General features: G+C 38.3%; 1 protein-coding gene across 10 annotated transcripts in view; it reads left to right on the top strand.

Annotated features, from left to right (window-relative positions):
• Positions 1–17,041, top strand: part of NF1 (neurofibromin 1) — a 193,464-nt gene that overhangs the window by 152,753 nt on the left and 23,670 nt on the right. For all 10 annotated transcript variants that reach the window (XM_075194951.1, XM_075194948.1, XM_075194945.1 and 7 more), the window contains 11 exons: positions 233–373; positions 737–1,016; positions 4,236–4,450; positions 5,892–5,953; positions 6,046–6,160; positions 9,376–9,477; positions 10,351–10,491; positions 14,472–14,601; positions 15,070–15,201; positions 16,498–16,633; positions 16,795–16,952. In XM_075194951.1, the coding sequence (XP_075051052.1) occupies positions 233–373; positions 737–1,016; positions 4,236–4,450; positions 5,892–5,953; positions 6,046–6,160; positions 9,376–9,477; positions 10,351–10,491; positions 14,472–14,601; positions 15,070–15,201; positions 16,498–16,633; positions 16,795–16,952 (1,612 nt within the window). The remainder of the gene's footprint in view (positions 1–232; positions 374–736; positions 1,017–4,235; positions 4,451–5,891; positions 5,954–6,045; positions 6,161–9,375; positions 9,478–10,350; positions 10,492–14,471; positions 14,602–15,069; positions 15,202–16,497; positions 16,634–16,794; positions 16,953–17,041) is intronic.

Here is a 17,041-nt window from a genome sequence, read left to right as displayed (position 1 = left end):
AATAAAATTTCAAAGGGAGTGAATACTTTTTATATCAACTGTGTGTTCCTGTTTCTTTTCTTTTTCTTTTTTTTTTTTTTTTTTAGTATTCGAGTTATTGTTTGATGTACTTTGATGTTTGTTTTTTTGTGAAGCTATCTTATAAGCATTTAGATGGGAGATGGCAGCAAATAATAGCTCCTGGATTATTAATTTAGCTAAATTAACTTTTTTTTTTTTTTTTTCAAACTAGATCACGGATCTCCTTGATGTTGTTCTTGACAGCTTCATTAAAACCAGTGCAACAGGTGGACTTGGATCCATTAAGGCCGAGGTTATGGCAGATACAGCAGTTGCTTTGGCGTCTGGCAATGTCAAACTGGTTTCAAGCAAGGTTCGCTTTTATTGCCCAATGAATCAATAGCTGATCATATGTAGTGTGTAATGAACTGTTGTTTAGTGGTACAGTCAGAAAATACCAGATTTTCAGCTTTCCTAGTCATAGATTAAATGTTACACAACACACATTATTTTCGTCATCTGTTGCTCCTTAAGATTTTCTTTGGTTGTATTTATTTCACCGGTGGTACAACCAATACTGCATATACTGCATTATCCAGTAATAGACTTTTACAGGTGGCATATGAGGTTTACTTGATACAATATACTTGGTATATATAATTCACAATATTTAATGAAATTCTTATGATTTAATACACACTTTCATGTTAAACAAAAAAAACAATTTCATTTCCAGGTGATTGGGAGGATGTGTAAAATAATAGACAAGACTTGCCTTTCTCCCACCCCAACACTGGAGCAGCACCTCATGTGGGATGATATTGCCATACTTGCCCGATATATGCTTATGCTGTCCTTCAACAACTCCTTGGATGTGGCTGCCCATCTTCCCTACCTCTTCCATGTTGTCACATTGTTGGTGGCAACAGGTCCTCTCTCTCTTCGAGCTTCCACCCATGGACTTGTAATCAATATCATTCATTCTTTGTGCACGTGCACACAACTACATTTCAGTGGTAGGTATTTTTCACAGGGCTCATTCAAAAGATGCAATGTAAAGAGTGTGCATGACAGACTTTGTGTTGCAGGGTCTTATGACCCCTGAATCCAATACATATTGTACAATTAAGAACAGAATGTTAAAACTGCAGTGTAATTTATGTACAACCGCTCCTTCCCCCTTCAAACCTTGCTTATTGGACAATGCAGATAACAATTGTATGGTATTTATGAATCCTGCTCTACTGTATGGCAGAATCCATATGTGTTGTACATTTGTTATAAGCAATTGAAATATATCACAAATATAATGTGACATTTGAAATGTTAAATTTCACCCATGCAATTTCTGTGTTTACCCTAATGACATGTATTCTACTTACTTTTGCTATCCTCGCTTAGAAATGTTTTGCTTTCTCCTGGGTTATGCTGGGTACACACTATACAAAATTTCTCCCAATGTATATATCCTTAACAATGTTACAAACGTCTGGGGTGGAAAAAAAAAGTCCCAATTTCATGTGTACACACTAAGCACATTTTACATGACTTCCCTTCATCTGTCAACCACAGGCTGAAAGGATCATGACTTTGCTCACTTACCGTAGAAAGCTAAGGACACAGCCGTCCTGAGTGCAGGCACACTGCACAATCGGCACAGCATCATTCCATCGTGGAATGATCTTTTTAGTCCGGTTAAAAAATAAAATCAAACGATACAATGTGCTTTGGGACGAAAGTCGTTAATTGATGGAGCATACACACTAATGCAATATCGGGCCGAACAGTCAGTTATCGTGTGATTGGGCCAATAATCTGCTAAAAACCCTGTAGTGTGTACCCAGCCTTATGCAGATGAAATGGTAGCTGAACTATAGTCTTTTTTTGCGCAGCACATTATGTGATTTAAATAAGTATTCCCAAAGGGAAAAGCTGGGAAAGTGGGGAAAGGGAAAAACCGCTCCGCACTAGACAACAACCAACCTCACTGCTTGGATAACTCAACTTAGTGAGGGGGTGCTAAGGTCATATATATAGCATATGAATTAGAAGAGAAAGAGAGTTTTGACCTAAGAAGCACTCCAGGTGTGAAGTAAATAAACGTTTAATACTAATATTTTAATGGTATGCGTTAAAAAGGTGTATGTCAGTATACAACTGATTAAAAAAGCGAAGTATTTAAAAGTAATAGTGTTGAAAAAAATAGAATTAAAAATAATGTAACCCTGTGGTGGAGCCAATCTTAAGAGTACTGATAATGGGGGAAGATCTGCCAAATAGAAATTCCTTCCACATGTATATACACAATAGATAAGGTGAGAAATAGCCAAGGAGAATGATTATAAGGTCCTATAGTATGGTAACTATGTTACATTCACCAAAACCCTAATCCTGTTGTATTCATGTGGACTCTAGATGGCAGTAGAACGTGAACTTCCTCCCTATGATCTTGACTCACTGGAGAATGTCCCTCTGTTATTAATAAATCAGAATCCTAACCATAGTCAGAAGCTGAATCGCTGGATATTCCCAGATAGACAAAACATATGTAACGTGGCTTTACTAATTCCCTAATGGCATAACTTCAGGGAAACCACTCTTATGTGCGGTTTATATTGTTACCTTACCAATAAACTGTACAGTGTAGTGACAAAGCGCCTTATTTTATGTTATAATAGTGCGCTTATAACCAAAAGAATTTATAACCAAAGGGATTCACCCTAATAGGAGACAGTGTAATACAGTGAAACCACTCATTCATGCATCCTATATTACTGCCATGCCACAAGGCTGCACAGTGCAGCGACAAGGTACATTATTCAGTGTTGTTAATGTGGGTTTATAGGCAAAGGGATTCCCCTGGTAATAGGTTATAAAGTATAGTAATAGGTCACAATAGGTGACGTCAAACCCGGAAGTGGGCGGAGCCAATCGCGGCGCTGTGCCTCTCTATCTAACTACTCACTACTAGGGGGAATCTCTCTGTCTATGAAATAAAATAAATAACATAATTCTCAGTGCGGTGTCTCGCCGCTGAACCGTATTACTTACCTTTAAAGTAAATCCTTTTGCTCACAGGCGCATAGTAACTACAATTACGGCGCTTTGTCGTTGTAAGGAATAACTGACCTTTAGAGTAGATATCTTTCTCTCTACAAGTGTATACCAAATTTAAGTACAGCGACCTATTACTATACTTTATAACCTATTACCAGGGGAATCCCTTTGCCTATAAACCCACATTAACAACACTGAATAATGTACCTTGTCGCTGCACTGTGCAGCCTTGTGGCATGGCAGTAATATAGGATGCATGAATGAGTGGTTTCACTGTATTACACTGTCTCCTATTAGGGTGAATCCCTTTGGTTATAAATTCTTTTGGTTATAAGCGCACTATTATAACATAAAATAAGGCGCTTTGTCACTACACTGTACAGTTTATTGGTAAGGTAACAATATAAACCGCACATAAGAGTGGTTTCCCTGAAGTTATGCCATTAGGGAATTAGTAAAGCCACGTTACATATGTTTTGTCTATCTGGGAATATCCAGCGATTCAGCTTCTGACTATGGTTAGGATTCTGATTTATTAATAACAGAGGGACATTCTCCAGTGAGTCAAGATCATAGGGAGGAAGTTCACGTTCTACTGCCATCTAGAGTCCACATGAATACAACAGGATTAGGGTTTTGGTGAATGTAACATAGTTACCATACTATAGGACCTTATAATCATTCTCCTTGGCTATTTCTCACCTTATCTATTGTGTATATACATGTGGAAGGAATTTCTATTTGGCAGATCTTCCCCCATTATCAGTACTCTTAAGATTGGCTCCACCACAGGGTTACATTATTTTTAATTCTATTTTTTTCAACACTATTACTTTTAAATACTTCGCTTTTTTAATCAGTTGTATACTGACATACACCTTTTTAACGCATACCATTAAAATATTAGTATTAAACGTTTATTTACTTCACACCTGGAGTGCTTCTTAGGTCAAAACTCTCTTTCTCTTCTAATTCATGTGATTTAAATAAGATAAGATCAACTACACTGTGTATTGTGATCTGCTCTGTGATAAATGCAATCATGATAAAGAGAGTTTTACGGAATCCTGCATTCGGTTTTACAGAGCACCCTCGCATGTCTACAAATAGCTGGTTCACATAGCCAACATCTCTTGATGGCAGTCATGTTGTTTGATTATTGTTTATTCTGCCCATAGAGGAAACAAAGCAAGTGTTGCGGCTGAGTCTGACTGAGTTTTCCCTTCCCAAGTTCTACTTGCTGTTTGGAATCAGCAAAGTGAAGTCTGCAGCCGTTATAGCGTTCCGATCCAGTTATCGGGATCGCTCCTTTTCGCCTGGCTCTTATGAGAGGGAGACGTTTGCCCTGACTTCACTGGAAACCGTTACTGAAGCACTTTTAGAGATCATGGAGGTATAATTTAATATTATTTACTGTCTTTGAATATTGATTTTGCATAATTAATTACCACGGCTGTAATGTGGCCAATGAATTTTAAATAAAAAAAAATCTTATTTTTACTATGAATTTTAGGTTGATTTACTGATTGTGTAATTACATCTGACATGATAATTATTTAAATAATTTTTTTTTTGCATAGCTTGCAGGTAGTCTTTTTGAACATGATGCCTAATCATTTTTGTAACATAATTGTGCAGTTTACAATATGGATTGCAAACATTATTTTTTGTGCAGTCCTAGGGTTGAAAAGAACTACCTGCTCGAGGAAGACTCATTGTCTTCAACCTTTTAATATGGGAATGCATTTAAAACCTTTCTACATTTTTCTTTCAGGTTTTCTTTTTACTTAGGAGATCAAATATTCAATTATATTTTTAAATGAATTTTGGTTTATGCATCTCCCTGTCACAATTTTGCACCCCTCCAAAAGAAATTGCCGCCCTAGGCTGCAGCCTAGTCAGCCTATTGGATAACCGGGCCCTTCGTATATCTGGTATCTTCTGTCTACTAGCAAAATTCTTCCCATGTAAACTGCAACTAATAGAAACAGCTCAATTAAATCAAGTTTACACTTTTTCTCTATGATCTCTTACTGTAAAGCACTGTCACTCTTTCAAATGTAAATATTAGGTATAGCAGACCTCTAATAAAAAGAAACTAGCTGAAAACTAGCTGAATATGTTTTTAGGTAAATTAACAAGATTCCAAAACTGTAAGTTACAGAAGGCAGTATCTTGGAAAAGTTTATTTCCCTAATTGTGCTTAATTTTCTTATATAATAGCCTTAAAAATATATTTCTCTTTCCTACCATTGGGTGACACTGCGAGGCATTGGGTATAGTAGGTGGGACTAGGAGTTTAGGCACTTATCAACTTGTTTGTTCCTCACACTCCTCCCCTACTATGCCCCTCCTATCCAGCTCAGACCTCAGTACCTAGGAGATAGGTCACTTCAGTATAGGCTCCTGCCTATACTGTTAATAGTTACAGGTTTTCACTTTTTTATTTTTATTCCCTATTTTGGTGCAGCACAGGGATGGAACCAAGACCCAGAGGAGTTTAAAGCCTGAGGCTCCCTTCACTCTGGTCCCTGCGGAGGAGGCAGCAGCTTCTGAGCTGACTCGCCCCTCGCACAGCTTGCCGGCAAATCTCTCCCTAGATATACGAGCAGCTGCAGGGTCATTAGGTTATGAGTCTGCTGATAAGAAGGAAGACAAAGCAGATGTATGCAGGACGGCAGGGAGTGAAGCTATTTCAGCCTCTCCTCCCATCCCGACATATCCTGCAAATGTTCTCCAATTAATGACACTTCTAAGCGGGTAGCAGCATTATCCGTCACAGCTGTGGAGATAGTGTGGTGGACCGTTTATAATTTGTGTATTTTTACTTCTAGGCTTGCATGAGAGATATCCCAACTTGCAAGTGGCTGGACCAGTGGACTGAGCTTGCTCAAAAGTATGTTTTACATGTAGTGCTGCTTAATTTAGTGTCTGGAATTGACTGTGCACTTTGCAATCTTTTTCTAAAATGCCCTCTCATCTGCCCAGGTTTGCATTCCAGTACAATCCATCACTTCAGCCACGAGCACTTGTTGTATTTGGCTGCATCAGCAAGCGTGTTTCTCATGGACAGATAAAACAGATCATCCGAATCCTAAGCAAGGTATGCTGCTTCCGACCCATTTCTGCACATACTGTATGTGCTTTCAGTGCTTTTCTTATATATTACTTGCAGTGGCTCTTCAGCTAGAAAGAAAGTAATCCTGAATCACTATAACTAACCATCCAATTCAAATACACATTTTTTTACTTATAAGATTACTTATTTCAGCATCTTGTTTATTAATATATCTGTGGCACCTCTGTGTCTAGCAATCTTGTTGTCTCCCTTTGGTTACAACATCTTCCTAAATGATGACGATGGAGATTTTGTATTTAATTACTAATAAATCCAATTAAAGTAGTGGACTTTTCGTTTATTACTTGAACTTTTGTGAGCTGTTATACATAATGGTAGGCAGACCTATGTATTTTAGTAATGGGTGAGTTTCAAAAATGTTCCCACTCACCTATCTAAAATCGTAGACTCTGTTGAAAAACAGTTTCTGCATTACAGCATGCCCCATGTTTAGTCAGTAGAGTTAGTTGTGCAACTGTTTTCCAATCTATAGACTAGAGGGCAGACAAAACCTCTGCCCTGCAGGACTCCTCTAGTAGATTCCTGTAGAGCTATTCTAACATTCACACAGTTATATCACTGCAGGACTATAGCTGTGGAGTCTTGCAAATACTTTTCCTACCTTCTTGTCTCTAGAAAAGGGTGGGCTGTCAACATTCTCATTTGGTCAAGCAGTTGCTTGTATAGCTGAACATACAAACATAGGGTAGACCGTTTGTTCCAAAACTTTTGTTATTATTAATAGATTATCACAATATAATAGTTATGATTATACAGTGCCTTGTCTTATAAAAGAAAAGGAAATATTATATTTGTTGTACCTTTCACCATTCTACACATAATTAAAACAGGAGCAAAGTTTAGGTAAAGAAAATGAAATAGGGAAGGAGGGAAATGAATGGGGTGGTGTATTTTTCCCATCTATTTGCCATCTAGTCAGCATAGTTTGTGAACAGTTATGTGGAGGGCCTGTCCCAATTGTTAAGGAAGTGGGCATACAAAAGATTAATAATACCAGGGTGTTACATGTGTCCAAAGTTTAGATTGGTATTCTAGTTGTCTTAACTACCATTCAGTAGATTTGAATACTCTTTGTTACCCTGTGTAATGTCCTCTAGTGAATTGATATGACCCCCACTTGGCGTAAAATCTGTTTGACTCCCTGGTCAGTGTCTGAGCGGGCAGACCTCCTATCAAAATAAGAGGTCCAGTATTTCTGCCTTAACTTTGCTATCTGTGGATGAGGTGTATGATGAACACGTCCCAAATAGATTTTTTTTTTGCTATGGTTACAATTGAGAGAAGTGGACTGATACTAATATCAGAAAGTTAGTGTTTCCATTTATCAGGATAGGTGAAAATTAATGCTTGTTAATTCATGTTTAACTGCCACGGGGGCTTAGCACAGCCTCACAGCACTGGGCTCACGAGTTGAATTCCCGACCAGGGGCCTGATTCATTAAGGATCTTAACTTGAGAAACTTCTTATTTCAGTCTCCTGGACAAAACCATTTTACAATGAAAGGGGTGCAAATTAGTATTCAGTTTTGCATGTTGCACACATATACTTGATAGCTTATTTGTACACTGAAATTTAAAGTTGATATTTGTGTGCTACATGAAAAAAACAGGCAGTATTTAACTTATGTGCAAAACAGAATACTAATTTGCACCCCTTTCAATGTAAAATGGTTTTGTCCAGGAGACTGAAATAAGAAGTTTCTCAAGTTAAGATCCTTAATGAATCAGGCCCCAGGTCCTTATCTGGCCCTAGTGTGTGTGTGTGTGTTAGGGAGTTTAGACTGTAAGCTCCAATGGGAAAGAGTGAGTTCTCTGTACAACGCTGAGGAATTAGTGGCGCTATTTAAATAGCTGATTACGATCCAATATTTTATTACTTTTGTGCATTTCCACAAGTTGTGTATTAAGTTTTCTTCTGGTCTCATTTTGGACCTGATTTAGTTTCAACTAAGTGCTCACTCTGTGCTTGAGAAATAGACTTTTTACTGTTTTCAGGTGCACCTTCTGGTGCTGTCATGATTTTTCCTGTGTGTTCTAGCATTCTCGAAGGTTCTCTGAAATCAGGGAGGTCTTTTTGCCTTGTTATCCACAATTTGGACCATAGGTACTTTGTATCTTAACTAATCGGGTCCAAATAAAAGAATCTTATTCTAAATTTCTTTCTGCCAGAAAAGTTGTTTTATAGGTTCTAGTTTATCAGAATTTGGACTATTTATATTTGGCCGATGATATTTGCTAGACTTTTGGGTGGGGGTAAGGTGAACCTGAAAAATAAATTTAGAAACATACATTTTTGGATGTGTAGCTAGCACATATATGATATTCCCAAATTTGGGACACCTAGATGATTCAATTGGGTAGTTAGTGAGGATGCCAATTGTGCTACTAAAAGAGAGCAATATTGTCTTGAAGAAAACCATGTAAAATTCACTTTGGTCATTTATTTAAAAACAAAATGTTCCAGCAAAACCAAAATATTGTAAAAAGTCATCAAGGCCATGAATGTGTGTTGATAGGTAACTTGTGAAAGAGGTTAACGCAGTGTTTGTGTAGAGCATATTCTCGTACGCAGATTTTTGTATTTTACTACAAACAAATGCAAATACTAGTATTTATAAGGGACACTGTTATGACATATAGTGTTTATTTTGAGTTGTATAGGCTGCATATTACTTGTATTTGTGTCAGTGATTCCTATTTCAAATTCTTGTGTACAAATTTTAATTGCTTCTGCAAGTCTCATCGTTGAGACTATGTACCTATTCCATATAACCTGACCCCCGAGGTCAGTACCAATTGGCTTTTCAAGAGCGCAGGGTTTTTCGTGCTAAATATTATACAATCTCATGGTGGACAAGGCCTTGGTTATCATTGTGTCATGTTAATTATACTTATACAAATTAATGCTTTTTTGAATTCAGTCTAATTATGGACTAAGCAAATCCTGTTCTACAGGTTTCCACAGTTCCTAAAAATTTACATATTTTCCTAAACATTTTGACATCTATTCTATACATTTCTATGGCTCCATTAAGAGGTCAGTTTGACTCCTAGAATTGTGTGAATGTTTGACTCCTGATTGATACATAATTTTGGTTTAAATAATATTACAAAATTTTACATTGCCTTTTTTGTTCACTATATTTTTCTCTAATTAAGTATCTATATATACATTTTAGGGACTGGAAAGCTGCTTAAAAGGTCCTGATAATTACAATAGCCAAGTTTTAATAGAAGCCACTGTGATAGCACTAACCAAACTACAGCCGCTTCTTAATAAGGTAAGAATCACTCTAACATGTACTCTGTGGTATGTGTGATCACCAACAGTAACCAGTTAAGACAAAGTTCAGTTCTTATTATTTTGATGATATTTACAAAAAACATTATGTGGCAAATTACTCAGTAATAATATAACTAACTATGAGGGAAGACCTCATCCAAAATTACCTTGTTAGGCACTGTACGCTGCTGGGGTTCCCAATGGGTGTATTGGCTCCATGCCACACCCCTCTTTGCAGTTACGACTCGATGCCAAGCCCTGTAAACTTCCCATTTGCCAAAATGGGTGTCTATAGTCCTTCCCATTAGCAGTAGTTGGAAAGTTTACAGAGGAAGAGCACTAACACCTGCTCAGTTTGTTTGAAACAAGCTGAGCTATAAGTGTTTGGGGCTATTACAGCCATCATTGACCCCAGTGAATGGTGCTTACAAGGTAAGTATACTTTTGTTTTTTAATTCAACTCATCCCAAAACAGGATTTACAGGATGGATGGAGTTTTACTTTAGCAATGATTTGTTTTAGAGCTTTTTTTATATGTACATTACTTTTTATATACACACTGTAACAATTGATGAGCTCTTTAGGAATTGTGCTACTGATACCACTATTCGTTGATTACTGGGCTGCTCACAGTCCATTTTTCAGAAAGATTTGTTTTGCTTTGCTATGTTTTGCTATGTATGATATGGTGACGCCAGTCATCAAGAATGTTTAACGGGAATGTCCTTGAACATATGTGGCTCGTTCATGTGCACACTTACTGATGTATGTAAAAAGTAGCATGTTTGTTGCTGTTAAAGACTAGCGATACCTGTTGCAAATGTCTTTCTCTTCCGAAATAATTAAATATTGACTTTAAACATCTTCTTAGGACTCTCCCATGCACAAAGCTCTCTTTTGGGTGGCTATGGCAGTACTACAGCTGGATGAGGTTAATTTGTATTCAGCGGGTACGGCTCTCCTGGAACAAAACCTGCACACGTTAGACAGCCTTCGAGTGTTTAATGACAAGGTACATCAAATATATTTGTTGTGATATTGATTAAAAATGTTTGGTTGTATAATGAATGAACTGTTAAACTGGCCATACACTGCAATATCCTTGACTTTATTGGGCAAGTGACCCAATATAAAATAATTACAGTGCCTGATAATGATCCTGTCACAATCAATACAATTATTATTTTGAATGGTCGATAATGCAGTCAAAAGAAAAAAATAAGCTTTCAGGCTGCAGTAAAGTCAGAAGTGATCCAGGCAGAGTGAACAGTAATCCTTACGCTTGACTATTGAGTCACATGGCAGTATCTGCCCATGTTTGGCCACCTTAATAGATGTTGTTTACAATATGCGTCAAGCCATTCATAATTTTGTTCTTTACATATGTTAAAATAAAGTAATCTATGGAAACTAAAATTTTTAGTCAAAACTACAAACGTGTTTGTTTCTCCCTCATTCTACCTTTAAACACTGATGTGTTGGAGTTGAGATGAGGGTGCAGGAGCTTTGCAAGAGTTAAGAAGGTTTAACCCGTATTTTGGTGGGTTTTTTTTAAGACAGTGCTGCAATCACTATTCTCTGGTTGTTACTCTCCCACATGGTTGTTTGCAGGAGGATGTGGTGCATTCGGACATCTCTCCTATCTTCTCTGGTTACCATTCAGTGGGATAGCGCACAGTGGGTTTTTTTTGTTTTCAAGATGGCTACCGGAGCTGGGCTACTTTACTCTTCCCCCTGCTCCCAGGGGAATGTTGGTCAGCATTCCCTGGCTCTGTCAGGGCTTATTGCGACCAGGTGACATCCCTTTTTAGGGCGGATGCCACTAGGAGCAAACGAGCCAACTAGAACCTGTCCTAAGAAGGCTCCCATTGCACAGGCCATGAGGGAGGCACACCTCCCTGCATTTGGTTCCTCCTCCTTTCAGGCTTCCTTTCTGGAAAAAAAACAAAATTGTCAGTAGATTCCTCCTTGGAAGAACTGGAGCTGAGCAGTTATTACTCAATTGCTGTGCTGTATCTTGTATATGTGGCTGCCTTATGCTACTAGGCTGAAGCTCATCTACTCCTGAATTCTCCTCAAGGGCTCTTGCTACTGTGTGGAAGCCGGGGGTGGGGGGGCTAAGTAACTCATTTTCTAAAACTATTCCATTCTTTAAATCCCTCTATTTGTGTGTGGGGAGATTGCTACACGTTCTGTCCTTCTGTTTTCTATTGATATTATTTTATATATGAAGGACACTTTGGTCTTATGCAATTATTTGATATCCATCTGAATAACTTTAAATTGTTTTGGGTTAGATCATGAAATGCCAGTTCTGTTGAGCGATATGAGAGATTGATTTAATGTTTTAAATACATTTCTATTGATATCTGTTGTCAGTGCTCCCATAAACTTATTTAATCTAGGTAAGTTTCTGTCACTGTGTGCTTTAACACTTTTTACTGTCTGAAAAAAAAAAAGTACAGAAACGGACGTCCGTATCATGCTGCAGGGTGAGCGGTGTGCGAAGTAGAGGACCTTGAAAGGGGTACGCATCTAACATAGAGGAACCTGCTTGGGTGAAATCCCTGGTTCAGTTCATTGCTGGGCTGTCTAGATTTACTGCAGCTCCTAGAGAAGTGAGTGTAACTCGTTCATAACCTATTTTGTGGATTCGCCTGGAGCAGACTCTCTTGCTGGAGATGGTCACCTAGGTTGCGACAGATGAGGGCCAAGATGCTGAAGATATCTGTTTTGTGATTGTCCACGAGTATCATCTTCATTGGAGAAACTGCTTGAAGTTTCCAATGTTCTGAAACACCTTAAACACCAGAAAACACATCTGGATTCGAAAACGAATCCTTTCGAGGTTAGTGCATTGACAAATTGGTTATGGCAGTCCATCAGGCTTTAGAGATGTGGATGGATCACCAGCTGCTGAGGTGGCATTATTCACAAGAAAGAAGAAAAGAGTTGTCCTTTGTCTTCTCACTTAGCCCATGCTTCTTCCAGGGCAGCTTTTCTCAAGGATGGAACTGACAGAAAATGTGAAAACATTTTAAAGTCCATCTATATAGCTGATTGTGCAACGCTCAGGTCTATGCTAGCATCAGCGTAGGTTAATAAGAACATGTAAAAATCATTAGCTTCTGGAAGGCTTGGCGTCTGAGCAACCTAGGTCAGTATTTCTCCTGTTGGCAGAACATATGAGAGAAGTTTCAGAATACCTGATGTCCTCTGGATTCAGCTTCTACCAGCTCTAAAATATCTGCTTTGGCTGTGGTCCAGGGACGCAGATGTTTAAACCAAGAAATCTTTGGAAGCCCTTCTGTTTGAAGGTGATGTTCTTTTTTTTGACCCGGGCTTGACAAAATGATTTGTAAGGCTACAGGAGGAAAGAGCCCATTCCTCCCTTTTATTGCATCCAATCCTAAGGAACTGAGGTTCCATTCCTTTTTCTGCCTCCTTTCATCCAAAAAGCTCTTCTTCCAGGGGCCAGTCCTTTTCTGCACACAGAAGGGAAGACATGCCTGGGAAGAAAAATGCCTCATCCGTTCTATCCCCATCCAGCTCAGGCTGTGGTGGGAGCCTGTATTTTTTTTGTTCCTAGACTTGCATACAGTCTTTTCTTTAAGCCTTAGATATTGTAGAGCAGGGTCACACCCAAGATCTTCAGGAGACTCTGTATAAAAGATTGTTTTTCAACCAGCTTTCCCAAGGAAAAAGAAAAAACGTCTGACTCAGTAGAGATTAGCCCATCCCGGAATAGCAGAACACTCAGGTTTTACTAAAACCTCTTGTTCAAAAGCCACACAGGTAATTTTGGCCTATCTTAAATAAGTAGTCTTTTAACAACAAACTTTGATTGGACAATTTCAAGATGTAGTCTCTCAGATATGTTAAGGTCATTGAGGGCAACAAGTCATTGAGGGCCAAGCATTTATTCAGATCTGTCAGGAGAACCACAGCCAACTCAGGCTCGCAGGACAGGACTCGCTTCTAGTTCAGGGCCCTTCTGTTCGTCTGGCCACTGTACCAAGTCTTCACAAAGGTCATGGCCGTAATGACCTCCCTGTTGAGGTCCCAGAGTGTCACCATTGTGCCTTACCTGCATGATCTTTTCAAAGATGAGTCTGCCCCCTTACTGTGGACTCATCTGGAATTACACAAGTAGATTTTGAAATATCAAAATTCCAACCTGGTTCCGAATCAAGGGCTGGTGTTTCTGGGCCTACTCTTCGACAGGGTCTAGAGGGTCTTCTTTCTCTAAGGCAAGATCTGCACACTGCAGGTGTTGGCAAGGGGAGTTCTGGAACTCAAAACTCCCATCAGTTGTTCTCTGCGTGAAATTGAAGTGGAGAATGGTCTTCCTATCATCTTTCTACCTCTAACACAGTAAAAAAAGGCCTATAAAAATAAACAGCAGCAAATAAAAGTAAGCCTAACTCCTTGGGCACAGACTACACTGACTAGCTACAGGGGGTTGCAGTGGGGAGGAGTCTGTCAGCAGCCAAAGATTAACTAGTTAAGTGCCAACTCCATACTCCCCAGCTACAACCTCATGGTAGCAATATCCCCCAGATGGAATCAGAGAAAGGAATTTATCATAAGTATAAAAATCCTCTTTTTTGGACATGCTAAATGTTATTTAAAAGCCATTATAAAAACCTTAAATGACCAGAAAATAAAACTAAACACCAACAATGGGTGTAAACTGCCTGCTTTTTTAATAATTTGAACTATGACACCATTTACAGCCTAAAATAGTCTTAAGTATTTTGAGATCTAGCAATGACATTGAATACTGTATTTATACACTTGTGGATATGATATTATTGAATTTTTACGTTGTCAGCAAATGAGTATAACTGTTAGTGTGTATTCTGTTTACTTTTTAACGCCTTAATGTAAAGCTGGAGATGATAAACATGTAAAAGCAATACAAATGTTTAAAAAAAATTAATGTGCCTCTTGCAGAAAAAAAGTATATTATTTTTTTTCTTTATATATAAGAGTCCAGAAGAAGTGTTCATGGAGATTCGTAATCCTCTAGAGGAATGGCATTGTAAACAAATGGACCATTTTGTTGGCCTCAATTTCAACTCTAACTTTAACTTTGCACTAGTTGGGCACTTGCTGAAAGGTGAGTTTATCCAATGAGTATTCTTTCTTTGTGAACATTGTGCTGACTGATTTTCTCTCTTATAAAATTAGCAAAAATCAACAATCTTTTTACTTTGATGAGCTTGAGTTGTTAAATTCATTAGTCACCACAAATTATTACATTTGTTATCCACACTTAATTTATAACCCTACACACATTGATGATGATTTGTATTAATTAACATTGCCTAACTGGTTACTGCAGAGATGCCTGCTCATCTCAAACTCAAAGCAGCGTGGACTGGTCTCTTTGTAGCTCTTCCTGTCTTTCTGCTTCATTATAAAGTGTTTGAATTATATTATATAGTGCTTGACTCCACTGTAGTATGCTATCACATACGCGCATAATTTACTAATTAGATAATTCATTACTAGTTCCCTATTAGTATTCCACTATAAATCTTATGAAGGGCATGGCTTTAACCCAATATGCATTTGCAATCCTTAGGCTATCGACACCCATCTCCTACTACTGTGGCAAGAACAATAAGAATTCTTCACACTCTCCTCGCACTTGTACATAAACACAGGAACTGTGATAAGTTTGAAGTGAATACTCAGAGTGTTGCTTACTTAGCAGGTAAGGCTTTTCTTTGTGTTGCTGTTACGGAATATGATAGTTGACATTGACTGGGACACACATTTATAATGATTATGCGTTGTTGCACAGAAAATTGATGGTGCACTTTTAAATTAGACAACTGTAGTTCATGTCTAACAGTGTCATACCACCAGTGAAGAATTATGAAGTGAGCTGTGTTAGAACAGAGAAAGATATGCAGAACTGTGCTGCACTATCATGCCAAATGTGTCCATTAAAAATGCACTATCTGCACATACAGAAAAATGGCCGAGACTGTAGCGTCATATGCACACACCAGTTTCTAAGAGTACGTTGTATATCTAATCTTCTGTAGATAGATCCATTGTCTTGACTATTGCAACCTCCTGCTATCTGGCATTCCTGGCACATATATATCCACACCAAGCCATCCTAACTGCAGCTGCAAGACTGATCTTTCCCTCTGACCACTTCAAATCTGCTGCACTACTTTACAAATACCTACACTGGCTCCCTGTGTCCCCCAGAATCAAATTCAGATCACTCACCCTTACCTATGAAGCCCTCAACAACACTACCCCATCATACAACTCAAATCTTCTATGAAAATACTCTCCCTCCCGTCCTCTTAGATCTACCTCTGACTGTGCCTTTTCTCATCTCTGGTAACCAACTGTCACTCCTACAAGACTTCTCCCGTGCTGCTCCCCACTTACGGAATTCCCTACCACACTCGATCACACTTTCCCACAACCTTCAAATCTTTAGATGCTCTTTGAAAGACCATGTCTTTATTTTTTTTGGGCCTTTTTTTTTATTTTTATTTTTATTTTATTTTTTAATAGAGATGACCTTATCCCCGATAACACCATTCACTCTAATTCACCCTCACAACTGTCCCAGTCTCCACTCTGAACCACATTTGCTCTTCTTGTGTTAGCTGTGCCCTCTTCTACTTATAATGTAAGCTCTCTAGTGAGCAGGGTCCTCCATACCCTTTGTTTTTGTCTGCATTTATTTTGTCTGCCTTGTATGTCCCTGTTTTATTTACTGTTTTCCCTACTGTACGGCGCTGTGGAGCACTGTGGCACCTTACGAATCTACGATAATAATAATTGTGAACGCCATTTCGGTTCTCAGTCTTATGCATTTTTTTTAATGGTCACCAGTCAGCACAATAAATACATATATTTTGTAATAGTGGAAAATCCTCGTTTAATACTTATTAAATGCTGATAATTCACATCTGTGCTGCAGAGTTTTTGTGTTAGAGGCATGATTGTCTTGGACTTACATTGTATTCCTGGTTTCCAGCTTTGCTTACTGTGTCTGAAGAGGTGAGGAGCCGCTGTAGTTTGAAACACAGAAAATCACTGTTGCTGACAGATGTTTCAATGGAAAATGTTCCTATGGATACATATCCAATGCACCACAGTGACCCCACCTGCAGGTTATTGTTCTATCTTTACTATTTGTGCATTACATGGGTACCATCTGATCTGGTTAATGTATGCTTGCATGAGATGTTAGCAGTGGTTAAATGTCACATGAATTTTAAAATTACGTGGGGTTAGCATTTTTAATCACATGCATATGGTTTTTATTCAATAGGACTTTAAAGGAAAACCAGCCGTGGTCATCTCCAAAAGGATCTGGAATGCATCTTGCTGCGAGTTATCCTACAGTGGGACAAGTTAGCCCAAGGACGAGGAAGTCTATGAGCCTGGACATGGGGCAACCATCACAAGCAAACACTAAAAAGCTCCTAGGTTTGTTACAGTAAATTAATTTTTTATATATATATTTTTTTAATACTTTTTAACTGGGTAAACTGTAACTGTTGCTATATATCATGCAA

This window comes from Mixophyes fleayi, chromosome 2 (genome assembly GCF_038048845.1).
Source record: "Mixophyes fleayi isolate aMixFle1 chromosome 2, aMixFle1.hap1, whole genome shotgun sequence".
Lineage (NCBI taxonomy): Eukaryota > Metazoa > Chordata > Amphibia > Anura > Limnodynastidae > Mixophyes > Mixophyes fleayi.
The sequence above is the reverse complement of the archived record's forward strand: the minus strand, read 5'-3'. Positions and strand labels throughout refer to the sequence as shown.